Source organism: Triticum dicoccoides, chromosome 2A, assembly GCF_002162155.2.
Source record: "Triticum dicoccoides isolate Atlit2015 ecotype Zavitan chromosome 2A, WEW_v2.0, whole genome shotgun sequence".
Lineage (NCBI taxonomy): Eukaryota > Viridiplantae > Streptophyta > Magnoliopsida > Poales > Poaceae > Triticum > Triticum dicoccoides.
Window position 1 is genome coordinate 112,814,010 of NC_041382.1, and position 13,900 is coordinate 112,827,909.

Consider the following 13,900-nt stretch of genomic DNA (forward strand, 5'->3'; position numbering starts at 1 on the left):
GTTTGATGTATGCCGTAAGTTCTAGCATCAAAGTGACCGTTTGCACCAAGTTTAAGCACCACCGATGTGATTGACTCGAAAGTATACTTTTCTCTATTTAAAAACGAGGGAGTATGTAGTAGGTGCGTCCTCTTGATGCTTCATATTAAATCAATATAAAATTCATCCCTTATCAAAAAAATACTTAATTACCTGTTACCGCGAATGAACGGGAACAATGTATGGTGAGCTTTTGGAATCTAAGCGAAAGACAAAATAGTGAAAGGGTGTAGCTATATCTCAGTCGAAAAAATTATACAGATCTCAATGCAAGATCTCGTGATATAGCATCAACTGAGAATTAGTAGGACTACAGTGAAAACGACCGCGCGCTGCCGTTCGCCCCGTCAAACATTGTGCAGCGCCGGCCGGCCGGCCGGCATTGAAAGGTTACCGCGTCACATGCCCTGGGCTCCAGCTAGAACGCGGGGAACTTGACCTGGTCGGTGCAGCGGCTCTGCATCGGCACCGCCGGGCAGGGGACGGGGCCGGTGCCGGCGAGGTCGACGCACTGGTACACCTGGTACAGCTGCGTCTCGTTGCGCGCGTTCCGGTTGCACTCGATGCCAGGCGCCGACCCCGTCGCCTCCCCGATGGCGTCCCGGATGCTGCCCACGCAGTACGTCCTCTCCTCCGACGGCGCGATCCCGGCGTCGAGGAGGATGCGGGTGAGGTTGAAGCGGGCCTTGTACCGGAGCGCCGCGAGGAAGTAGGCGTGCTGGTCCATGTTGGAGCAGGTGCCGTGCCTGCTCCACTCGTGGCTCCAGAAGGCCGTGCTGTCGTTGCTCCTGCACGACAGCGTCCCCCAGTTCCGGTCCATGTCGCTCCTCAGGTCGCTGATCTGCAACGCATTCGCCGACAGATTACAGAGGGAACTTCTGGAGATGAAGAGTGGCATGCGGTTATTTATACGCACCAGCGACGGGTTGAAGGTGTCGCCGGCGTTGCAGAAGTCCGGCCAGCACCTGGTCCTGTTGGTATCGCCGGCGGGGCGGCACGCGGCGTAGTTGGGCCACAGGCCGTGGATGCCAAAGTCCGCCGCCGGCTTCACGTTGCCCGGGAAGCAGCAGCCGCCCGTCGTGTCGCAGAACGAGCCGGGCCACTGCATTCAGGAACGGTCAGCCACAGTTCAGACACACACACACGATAGAGCAATCAAAAGTTCATAAATGATTAGTTAGTTTACCTGCTGGACATGGTAGAAGAAATCGAAATCGGTGGCTGAGGCGAGAAGGAGAGGGAGCAGGAGGACGGCGAGAGAACAGCAATGGAGTCTCATGCTTGCACTCAGACAGTCTGATGCTCCCCGTATGTGCACTAATTGCGTTTATAAGCACAGGGTGAGGACTACAATCGCATATATTAGGACCGTAACGACATGGCGAATTGGGCAGGGCACCGACCGAAATGTGCGATCCTAAAGTAGTATAAAAAGATTTGTTTGGACTAATGTTCATACGGCAACACCTAATTAATCCTATGCGGGATCAGAAGTTCAGAACGAGCGCTGCAGCGCATGCAGGATCCCGACTCGACCATACGGGCACGAGATTCACGAGGACCAAAAGCTGGCACTTCCAAAATACTTTTAGACCATGGGCCATAATTGATCTGGTTCATTGAGTAATTAAGACAAAGTTCAGAGTTTGATGAAAGAGCCAGATCTGTGTTATGAGGCTACGATCATTGGTCCCTTTACAGTTTGGCAGCAATATAGTAGAACCCTGCAGAATGGATGTAGTAGTAGTTACTAATTAGACAGGCGGATCTCTGGATTGTAGTGTCGGTAGGGTTGGTTTTGCACTCGAATTTCTTGACAACAATACGGAAAGAAAATGTTTTTTCTGTGCGATCTCCACAAGCGAGCTGGTGGATCCGCCTCTCCTCTACATGGCGATCGGGCTGATGGCGGCGCTTCATTGTCGAGTCGGTCTTCCGTGCTCCTATTCTTCTCAAGTTTGTCTGTTGGTACTGATTAGACACATCTTCAATGTATCTTCCTGCCGGCTCTTCGAGGCAGTAAAGTTAGGGTTTCCAACCGTACATTCCCACGGTGAAATATGATGTCATGTTTCTCGGATCAATTTAAGGGTTCTATGGCGACGAGTATAGCTCTGGGGCGATGGTCCTTAGGGACATGTACACAATGATTTTTCGACTGTCATCGACAAGGTTAAGTCGGCTCTGATATAGAAGCGGTGACAGTGTCAATAGCTCATTCTAACGATGACAGTTTCGATGGTGGTTCAGAGATCTTAATGTATTTCTTTATCATGTTTCTGGTTTTTTGTACTTCTGATGAACCTTTATAATCCCTCCGTTAACAAATACAATTGTTTTCGGATATTTCAACATGAACTGCATATGAACTAAATGAGTGAACAAACACACTAAAACGTGTTCATATACATTTAATTTAAAAAAATGTTAAAGCATATTCCTCTATATCTAAATATCAGATATTTTTGCAGTTTAGTAGTAATGGATAGGAGTCCTCTAAAAAGTTGTTATGCTTTATGGCTCGATGCCTACATGGCAATGTTCAGCACTTACTTAGTGTCGGAGACAATGTTATTAGCAGTGTTGGTACCTCGCTCTGCTGAAAATGAATAGAAATCAAAATAAGATTGACGATACTTTAGCTATAATAGAGAGAACTGGTGATAGCACAACATGTTGGCTACTTCGTTCCTAAATATAAATGTTTCTAGAGATTTCAATATAAACTACATACGGATGTATATAGATATAGCTTAGAGTGTAGATTGACTCATTTTGCTCCGTATGTAATCCATATTGTAATCTCTATAAGACTTACATTTTCTCTATATACATTTAACATGTTTAAAATGCTTCGTTAATATTTTCTAATGTTTTATGTAGGTTTTTTTAATATAGTATATAATTAGTAGAATATTTGAAAGTGTAAACAAATTTAAAAATAAAGAGAAAAGCAAAAACAAAACACATGAAAAAACCCCAGAAAAACACGAGGTTGTGGCCTCGCGTACGCCTGGGCCGGTCCATCTGCCAGAGTTCCCTCGGTCGTGCACTTGGCCGGCCCAGCAGCTCGGACGACTTCAGAGTCGGAAGGCTGTGAGGTATAGCCGCGCCCGAGCCAAGTCGCGTCACTCCAATGCATGCGTCGCGCAAATCCTTCCCCCAGCAGCAGCCATGGCGGGGACACCAACGTCAACGGAAGGAGAATTCAGGGTAATTTCTGCTACGTAGTACACCTCAAAAGTTCTTGTACTTTTTTCCCTAGATATTTTTCTCCGAGAGAAGCTGCCTTTGACCAGATCTGAGTTAGTCAATTCGATGTCTCAGATCTCACGGATTCCTTTCTCATACAAAATCGGGTCCTCTGTTGTTTTTCCCCGTTTGATTTACAAAATCGGGTGCGTCCCTATACGAAGACGGAGACCGTGTCCGAGGAGGATCCCAAACAGATCAGGGAGAGCTACATATAAATATCCAGCCCCGTGCATTGCGTATATATACAGATCAAGTAAAGCTTAATTTCTTTCTGCCTTCAAGATGGCGGTTAATGACGTGAGAAAGAAAAAGGTGCCACAGAGAAAGCCAAGGACGATGAAGCGGCAGACTACATTTTCCTACGAGGACTTGCTGGACGAGATGGTGTGGGAGATCTTAATCAGGCTTCCCGTGGAATCACTGATGAGGTTCAAGTTGGTCAGCAAGGCTTGGCGCAGCATCATCTCGGATCCTGTTTTTGTTCGTGCGCACCTCCGTTACTCCAAACAGAAACATCACAACCCATTATCCTTCCTTATCATCCCCGAGACTTATCTGGAATCGGATCCTTCCAACATTGTCTCCACCAACATCCGCCTCTACCACTGCTCTTTACAACAACAACAACAACAACAGCAACAACAACAACAACAACAACAAGATGACAGAATGAGCAGTAGTGCAATTGCAACACTCCTTTACGGGAAGCACTTCCAGGCAGGCGAGTTTGGGTTGGTGTCCCAAATGGCACACTGTGATGGCTTGGTGCTGCTACCCACCGACACCAACACCTACATCTTTTAACCCTACCATGAGAGATGTCGTCGAGCTGCCTAAGAGCCACCGCAACATGTTGCAACATTCAACCTGCCTTCCAATTGGATTTGGCCTTGATGCTTCCACGGGCAGATATAAGGTTGTGCGCTCTTTCTACTATTCCATTGATTGCCATCACATTGCGATGGGAATGGAAGTGTTCATCATTAATGATGGCCAAGATAGATCTTGGAGGGAAACCTTGACTGATCCACCCGCCCTTATCTCGTGTCCTCAGACTGCCATACACTGCAAGGGTGTCTATTCTATTTCATTGATGGAAAAATCCACAGCTGCTCCACGCGGGTGCTACTCCGTTTCAGCCTTGGGGACGAAACATTTGGTTTTACTCCATTGCTTCCTAATATGTACACTCAAGTTGAAGATGAAGATATTATTGTCCATGAGCTCGATGGGGAATTATGCGCTACCATCTTTTCGAAGGTGCGGAGGAAAGTCTTGATATGGATGACAAGAGATATCCTAGATCCACAATGGAAGTGTCATTGCATAATCAATTTCTCAGAGCCGTGCTATCCAATAGCCTCGCTAAGCCATGGTGGGTTTCTTTTAAGAAGAGGCAATAGTCTCTTCCGTTATTACTTGGAAGCTCACGACATAAAAGAAGAAGACACATTGGATATCGATGACTTAAGGTTCATTGGACATACCGAAGACACCATGGGGCATGCATGGGAAAACGTTTGTTGGTTCGACATACTTTTATACACGGAAAGCCTTGTTCCAATTACTCCCAAGGCGAGCTTACAAGCCTTGTAATGTGTACGCTTGTCCCTACTCATGACCACCTTCTTTGGTGGATCATCAGATGTTTCTCTCTGGAAAAGGAATAATAAGAAGCATGAGCCAATGTTTGTTTCATGTTGTACATGGCACTTAAATGAGGTCCTTTTTATGTGCATCTTTCTATAGTTTCCTCAGAAACTTTGCAAGGTGTTATTGTCGTGGTTGTTATATGCATTTTTAGGAGCAGCCAATCAAAGTCATTCAAATAAGAGATATGAATCATAAGATCTTATTAGCTAGGAAATTAGGACTAGCCCTTGGAGTTGAATTTATGCATCCATATCTGCAAGAAAGGGTGTGATATTGTTAGGCCCCCCTCCCCTCCCTAGCGCCACCGCGAGCCCCCTCTATGCGCCTCCCCCCCCTTGCCGCCGCCTCGACGTACTAGCAGGCAAAGCCCGGCAATGCTGGCGGCGGCGGCGTGCTCTTCTTCCCCCGCTCTGTCTGGCGGGCGCGGAACTCCAGGTCGGGCGGTGGCTTGGGGTTTGCTCGGGGCGCAGCAACAGCAGTCGCCGGTAGCGGACTGGCGGATTGTGGGCGGCACCTTGAAGGGGCTTGAAAGGATCGATATGGTTGACTAGAGGGAGGGTGAATAGGCAACTAACAATTTTTAACTTTTATTTACCAAATTGAACTTTGCATCAAAGTAGGTTGTCTAGATGTGCAACTAGGTGAGCAACCTATATGATGCAACAACAACAAGCAAGCAAGCAAGAGAAGTAACACTAAAGAGCTTGCACAAGTAAAGGTAAGAGATAACCAAGAGTGGATCCAGTGAAGACGAGGATGTGTTACCGAAGTTCCTTCCTTTTGAGGGGAAGTACATCTCCATTAGAGCGGTGTGGAGGCACAATGCTCCCAAGAAGCCACTATGGCCACCGTATTCTCCTCACGCCCTCAAACAATGCGAGATGCCGTGATTCCACTATTGGTGCCCTTGAAGGCGGCGACCGGACCTTTACAAACAAGGTTGGGGCAAATTCCACAACTTAATCGGAGGCTCCCAACAATACCACGAAGCTTCACCACAATGGACTATGGCTCCGTGGTGACCTCAACCGTCTAGGGTGCTCAAACACCCAAGAGTAACAAGATCCGCTAGGGATAGGTGGGGAAATAAAAAATCTCTTGGTGGAAGTGTAGATCGGGGCCTTCTCAACCACTCCCGAGCAAATCAACAAGTTTGATTGGCTAGAGAGATAGATCGGGCGAAAATGGAGCTTGGAGCATTAATGGAGCTTAAGGGGGAAGAGGTAGGTCAACTTTGGGGAAGAAGACCCCTATATATAGTGGGGGGAACAAACCAACCTTTACCCCCGCCCCGCAACGAGCGGTACTACCGCTTGGGTGGGCGGTACTACCGCTGAGCCAGCGGTACTGCCGTTCCACCTAGCGGTACTGCCGCGCAAAGGAGAGAAGCAGGGACCTGGACCCAGAGCGGTACTACCGCGGTGGTAAGGGCGGTACTACCGCTGAGAAGCGGTACTACCGCCTCTACTGCCGCAACTAGTGCCGCACAACCCGACATGAGAAAAGAGCCCTCGAGTCGAGGCGGTAGGAACCTGGCAACCCAACGGTAGTACTGCTGCGGAGTCACCGGCGGTACTACCTTTGCGGGGCGGTACTGCCGCTTGTGACCCCTCAGCGGTACTACCGCTGGGTACCACGGTACTACCGTTGGGACCCAGACAAAGCCCACAAGCAGAGAGCAGGTCTCTCCATCGAAGCGGAAGGGCTCGGAGGGTGAGAGGCAGATGTGTATGTGTTGATTCCACCCAAGCAATACCAAGGTGGACCCCCTCTTGATAGTACGGTGCCTTCTACACAACTAGTCCACCGAAAGAGAAACGAAAGAGCTACACCGTCTTGAATGACACTCCGAGGAGAAGAAATCATCTCGTGCCAAGGATGAATCTCTGAAATGCTCAAAGCACATGATTAGTACGCAAACACGTTGTCATCAATCACCAAAACCACATCGAGAGAGATATACCTCAACAATCTCCCCCTTTTTGGTGGATTGATGACAACTAGGGATTTGCAAAAGGAAAAGATACGAAAGTAAGGATACTTAGAACTACAAAATATAGACGGGCTCCCCCTGAATGTGTGCACCTAGTTAGTGGAGCCTTTGGAATGCAAGACACACACATTCGGATCAACACTCCCCCTATATTTTATAGTCCAACAATTCTAAGCACATGATATATGAGATAAGGGTATAAAGCAGGATAAGCATGCAACTCATAAGATACTACAGTACTGAATAGACATAAGTAATAAGGTAGCAATAGGGAGCATATGTCTCACACCATATGTCTAGAACTTAGGTCTCACTGGCATCAAACCAAACCAAGCAAGGACAACTAGAAAACACACGAGAAAACACAAGACACAAAGACACACTCACAACACAGCAACAACACAAATCCCTAAACTCTCTCCCCCTTTGGCATCAAGACACCAAAAGGGCAAAGAGCGTTGCTACGGCTCCAGGTGATGGAAAGCTGAGGATCTCGAACATCACATCTCAGCGTGATCATCTGCATCTCCATCGTTGGTCAGAAACTGCTCGGCGTCTGAATCAGTCCAAGGGCAATGCTGGTGAATCCATTCCTCCTCTTTAGTGATCTCTCCCTTAGAACTGCTTGCAACGGTCGCACCCAGGTGATGCATGAGCTCCTTGTGGCGCACCCTGGCCTGCTTCTCAGCCACATGAGTCATGTACTGACCATGAGACTCCATGCAGAAAAGCTTCTTCATCTTGTGTTTAAGCTTCTTTGCCCAAGAAGGTTCTGCACTAGCGGGCCCAAAGTCCTCCTCGTGATCATCAGTTGCAGCCTCACCCTCAGGCTCCATGGCAGCATCAGTAGTAGATGGACCCCCGGGTTTAGGAGCTGGGGTGCCCCAATTGTCCTTCCTCAGACGCTTGATCTCATGAGAAACCAAGTCTCCAGTTTCCAACATCACTCTGGGATAGACACGAGCCCAGGCCTTCTCAGTGAGCCTCATGATGAATGGACCATATATTGGGCACTTGTGCTCAGAAACGGCGGAGAGAAGTTCAGACCACATAACATGAGAAATGTCCAGGCTCTCTCCAGTGTTTGCTTCCTTCTCATGCTAGCAGAAAAGAAGCATGTCCACGAGATAGGACTGGACCATATCCAGATTCCCGATGCGAGGGAAGAGAGTCTCATGGAAGACACGATGAAGAATGTCCAGATACGTAGACAGCTCATAGGTTTCCTTCTTAGTCACTGGGTGAACCTTCACAGTGCAGTAGGGCCAAAGGGCTTGCTTGTGAGTGGATGTAGCATTGCGGTGAGGGCGGAAGCCTACTGGAGTCTCAAGCCCTTGATCTTCCACATCAAGTAACTCCATGAAGGCCTTCCACTTGACGGAAAGGAACTTGCCATTGGTCATCCAAGTCAGAGTCCTGTCGGCATCAGTTCCAAGATGAACGGTAGCAAAGAATTGAGCCACCAAATCTGCATCAAAATCCTTGTTGAACTGCATGATTATGAGAATGTTCAGCTGAGAACACATCTGAAGGGCTTCGCCAAAGTACTCAGGGTCCTTCTCCATGGCATCTGTGTCGATGGAGCGAACATCAACAAAGAGATTTTTCTTGGCCTTGATCACATCAAAATACATGGCAAACTGAAAGCGGTTCCAGAACGGGCGGTTGACCAAAGTGGGATCTTGGTCTGCTTCATAGGGGTTGCGGCGACGCTTTTCCCAAAACTCCTTGGCAGTCATCTCAGTCACAGTCTTTCCCTTTGGCTTGTTGGCGGATCTCTTCGACTGCTAAGGTGGTGGTGGAGCACTTGCGGATGCGCCTGCTGGTGGCGGTTGAGTACTAGAGGAACCACCTGCTGGCTCAGAGGTGCGATAGCGCTTTGACGTTGCACGCCCGGGGTTGACACGGCGGACCTGCTGCTCAGGATGATCATCACCTAGAACCAAACATAAGAACACGCAAAACAACCAAAAAGAATGAGCATAAGCCAACAAACACATCAAAAAGGATCAAGGTATGGCAGGAACATGATGGAACTTGGCAGGCGGCGGTAGTACCGCGTCATGCACGCGGCAGTACCGCCCAAGCGGTAGTACCGCTTCAAAGAGAGCGGTAGTGCCGCTCGAGGCGGGGAAACATCAGTTCCCTACTATCATGGTCAGATCCGGCACTACCGGCCTGCCAAATTCAAAAATATTCCTACCAAACTCTAATCTAGAAAGTCTAGTTGCCTTCTCCAACCTACTCAAGCCTAGATTTAGCCAAAAATCTAGAGATGCAACCACCATTGCCCCTAAGATGCAAGATCTGAAAACGAGACAAAAGGAGAGAAGGAACGGGGGCAATACCGGCATCCATGGCAAGAGAACGGGGTGGGGATCGTCTCCACCGAAGGAAATGGAGAGGGACGCCCCGGAGACGAAGATCCGCCGGAGCCCTCCCGCGGTGATGCGTGGCTGGAGAGAGGAAGAGGAATGAGGGGGCGAAGCGAATGGGTATGGGGGAGAAGAAACCTCCCCCTGCCCCGATATAACCCCCTGGTCCCGTCCCGCAGCGGTAGTACCGCGCTGGGGGGTGGTAGTACCGCTTATAAGCGGTAGTACCTCGCACCACCAGCGGTAGTACCGCCCAGCACGCCTCGGCAACTAAACAACACGGCTTAGCTCGAGAAAAAAAAGAGAACAAAAGGCAAGAAGAAGAGAGAACACACCAGCAAGAGGCCAAGACACACCTCTTCAAGAGAGGGCGGTGGCCGAGGCCACCTATGTTTGAGTCAAGAGGTATGGCGCTGCGAAGATTTTAACCTTGGTCCCATGACCAAAACTCATCTTTGAAGCACAAGTACCATCAACAATGGCTAATGTGAAAGACTTGATCAATTTATGCATAAAGGGGGGAGGAAAAGTTCATTGAGAGAACAACACTCCCCCTATGTCCATGCCTACATCTAAACTAGACAACAAATTGAGTGTGGTGGGGTGTGCAAGGGTTCAAGTCACATTGCTCGAATCAATGATATTTAGCTCATGCCTTAACTCACAAAATCTTGCTTCATCCAAGGGCTTCGTGAAAATATCTGCAAGGTTATCATGAGTGTTGACATAGTTGAGCTCGATCTCTCCTCGCCTAATGTGATCCTGGATGAAGTGATACTGAATCTCAATACGCTTCGTCTTGAAGTGTTGCACCAGGTTGAGAGAGATCTTGATGGCACTTTCATTGTCACACCAAAGAGGCACTTTGTCACAAATGACACCGTAATCCTTTAAAGTTTGCCTCATCCATAAGAGTTGTGCACAAAAACTACCGACCGCTACATACTCCGCTTCCGTGGACGAGAGAGACACACAACTTTGCTTTTTGGAAGACCAACTTACCAAAGAGCAACCAAGGAATTGGCACCCTCCGGAAGTGGACTTCCTATCCACTTTGTATCCCACCCAATCGGAATCCGAATACCCTACAAGTTTGAAGTTTGCTCCGCTTGGGTACCATAAGCCAAAGTTTTGGGTATGAGCCAAATATCGAAAGATTCGTTTGACCGCCACATAGTGACTTTCCTTAGGTGCGGCTTGAAACCATGCACAAATTCCCACACTCAACATGATATCCGGTCAGGATGCACAAAGGTAAAGCAAGGATCCAATCATGGAGCGATATACCTTTTGATCCACCACTTTACCATTGGGATCTATGTCAAGTTGGCACTTGGTGGGCATTGGAGTGGAAGCCGGCTTGACATCACTTAGCTTGAATCTCTTGAGCATGTCTGGAGTGTATTTGGCTTGGTTGATGAAGGTTCCTTCTCTTCTTTGCTTCACTTCGAACACTAGAAAGAACTTCAACTCTCCCATGGAAGACATCTCGAACTTTGAGGTCATGAGAGCGGCAAATTCCTCATTGAAAGCTTTGTTAGGGGAACCAAAGATAATATCATCAACATATAATTGGCATACAAACAACTCCCCTTTGACCTTCTTAGTAAAAAGAGTGGGGTCGATTAGCCCAACTTCAAAACCATGGTCTTGTAACAACTCGGTAAGGTGGTCATACCACGCACGTGGGGCTTGTTTAAGGCCATAGAGTGCCTTATCGAGTTGATACACATGATCGGGAAAGTAGGGATCCTCGGACCCGGGGGATTGCTTGACATAAACCAATTCGTTAATAGGACCATTAAGAAAAGCACTCTTCACATCCATTTGTTGCAACTTAAAGTTATGATGATAAGCATATGCAATCAACATGCGAATAGATTCAAGACGAGCAACGGGAGCAAAGGTTTCACCATAGTCGATACCCTCGACTTGGGAGTAGCCTTGTGCTACCAAGCGAGCCTTGTTGCGAATGATAATCCCATGGGCATCTTACTTGTTCTTAAATATCCACTTGGTTCCAATGACATTGTGGTTCCCCGTCGGTCTTGGCACCAATCTCCACACTTTGTTGCGCTCGAAGTTGTTGAGTTCTTCATGCATGGCATTGAGCCAATCCGGATCTTCGAGCGCCTCATAGACCTTTGAGGGTTCGACACAAGAGACAAACACGTGATGTTCACAATAGTTTGCTAATTATCTACGAGTGCTTACCCCCTTTCTTGAGCTTCCAAGCACATTTGTCACGAGATGATCCTTGGTGGAGAGCTTGGAAGCAACCTTGGCGGCACGACGCTCCAATTCCTCCTCGGGGGTGAGACGAGGAGTGGTCACTTGATCATCTTGAGCGTCGTCTTGAGCTTGTTCTTGATCACCTGGGACTTGATCTTGAACTTACTTGGAGGAGGGAACTTGACCTTGGGCATCACTTGGTGTGATAACACCGTCTTGAGCATGATCTTGCCCTTGGTCTTGTTCTTGAGGATGAGGGCCTTCACGTTGTTCCTCAGAAGTGTGTGGGCCTTGGGTTTGTGATGGCTCCACTTGAGTGGATCATTGTCCTTCTCCTTTGGCTACAAGGGGTTCCTTAATGGGTAGGATAAAACCAACACCCATTCTTCTTATGGCTTGAGGAGGAATTTCATCACCTACATAACAAGTGCCAATTTGCTCCACTTGGGAGCCGTTATTCTCATCAAACTCCACGTTACACGTCTCCTCAATAAGTCTCGTGGATTTATTGAGGACACGGTAAGCATGAGAGTTTGTAGCATAACCAACAAATATGCCCTCATAGGCTCTAGCCTCAAATTTAGACAACCGAACACCCGAAAGTACTTAAGGTTGGGCTTGTTACTGGTGAGTATCTCATATGGAGTCTTATTCAAGCCCTTGCGGAGGTAGAGCCGATTGGACGCATGACACGCGGTGTTGATGGCTTCGGCCCAAAAGTTGTATGGAGACTTGAACTCCGCCATCATGGTCCTTGCCGCATCCATCAACGTCCGGTTGTTCCTCTCCGCAACACCGTTTTGTTGAGGGGTGTAAGGTGCGGAATATTGATGCTTGATCCCCTCGTCACTAAGAAACTCGTCCAAGGTGTAGTTCTTGAACTCGGTGCCGTTGTCACTTCTTATTGTCAAGATCTTTGCATTGTGTTGACGTTGTGCTTCATTTGCAAAGTCAATGACGGTTTGTTGGGTCTCGCTCTTCCTCTTGAAGAAATACACCCAAGTGTATCTTGAGTAGTCATCCACAATCACCAAGCAATACTTCCTACCCCAAGACTATCAAAGGATGGAGGCCCAAAGAGATACAAGTGAAGGAGCTCCAAAGGCCTCTTTGAGTAAATGATAGTCGTGGGGGTGAGCCTTCTCATGTAGCTTTCCTTCGATACAAGCACTGTAAGCACGATCTTTAGCAAAACTAACATTCGTTAGTCCACGGACATGGCCCCCCTTGAGAAGACTTTGCAAAGATCTCATATTGACATGGGATAAATGGCGATGCCAAAGCCATCCCACATCAACTTTAGCCATTAGGCATGTCGCGGTCTTAGTGGGTCGCTCCAAAAAGTTAATCACATATAGACCGTTCTCGACATGCCCAACAAAGGCTACTTTAAGAGTCTTGCTCCACAAGAGGGCCACGGTATCAATATCAAATAAAGTGGCAAAGCCCATGATTGCAAGTTGATGAACGGAAAGTAAATCGTTCGCAAGGGACTCAACAAGCATGACCTTCTCGATCGTGAGATCATGTGAGATGACTACCTTGCCAAGTCCCAATACCTTAGAAGATGAGGCGTCACCCCACTTGACATTGGTGGGCATAGATGAAATCTTGTGCACGTCCACCACCAAGTCCTTGCTTCCGGTCATATGATTTGTAGCTCCGCTATCGAGCAACCATGATCCCCCACCAGAAGCAAACACCTACAAGAGATCAATGCTTGGTTTTAGGTACCCATTTTGTAATGGGTCCTTTGATGTTAGTAACAAGGGTCTTTGGAACCCAAATAGAACATTCAATGTACTCATGAGGAGAACCAACAAATTTGGCATAGACATGCCCATCACTAGCATGACATAACACATAAGAAGGATTAAAGTAGTCGACTTTGATGGAAGGGGTGGCATTGCACTTTTTGACACCGCCACCCTTTGCATTGTTCTTCTTCTCCTTGGAAGCACTCTCTCCCTCCTTCACAAAGGTTTGCATGAGAGGAGGAGGTCATTTGGTCTTGTCATTCTTCTTCTTGTTCTTGGACTCGGGCACGTACCCAACCCCTTCCTTGGCCACAACTCCCTTTTGGTTGGTCAAGAGGTCGTTGAGGTTCTTCTTGCCTTGTATGCAAGTCGCAAGACCTTTCTCAAGTTGCACATTTAGCTTAGCGTTCTCCTCAATAAGATGCACATGCTCACAACATGGGTTAGTAGCATTCGCATTATCAATTAACATCATACAAGGAAAAGTGGCTTTTTCCTTGGTTAGCTTTACTTGAAGTTGATCATTCTTTGAGGCTAGCATGAGCACCCTTCAAGACCTTGTGAGCCTTGTCAAGTAGATCAAACTCCTCTTTGAG

At 47.8% G+C, this 13,900-nt stretch overlaps 1 protein-coding gene across 1 annotated transcript; it reads right to left on the minus strand.

Annotated features, from left to right (window-relative positions):
- Positions 1–372: 372 nt before the first annotated feature.
- Positions 373–1,318, minus strand: LOC119359127 (ribonuclease 1-like). The gene is made up of 3 exons (XM_037625450.1): positions 1,226–1,318; positions 956–1,141; positions 373–880 (listed from the first exon to the last, which is right to left on the minus strand). Exons 1-3 carry the CDS (start codon positions 1,316–1,318, stop codon positions 458–460), a joined length of 702 nt encoding a protein of 233 aa, XP_037481347.1. The 3' UTR covers positions 373–457.
- Positions 1,319–13,900: the final 12,582 nt, after the last annotated feature.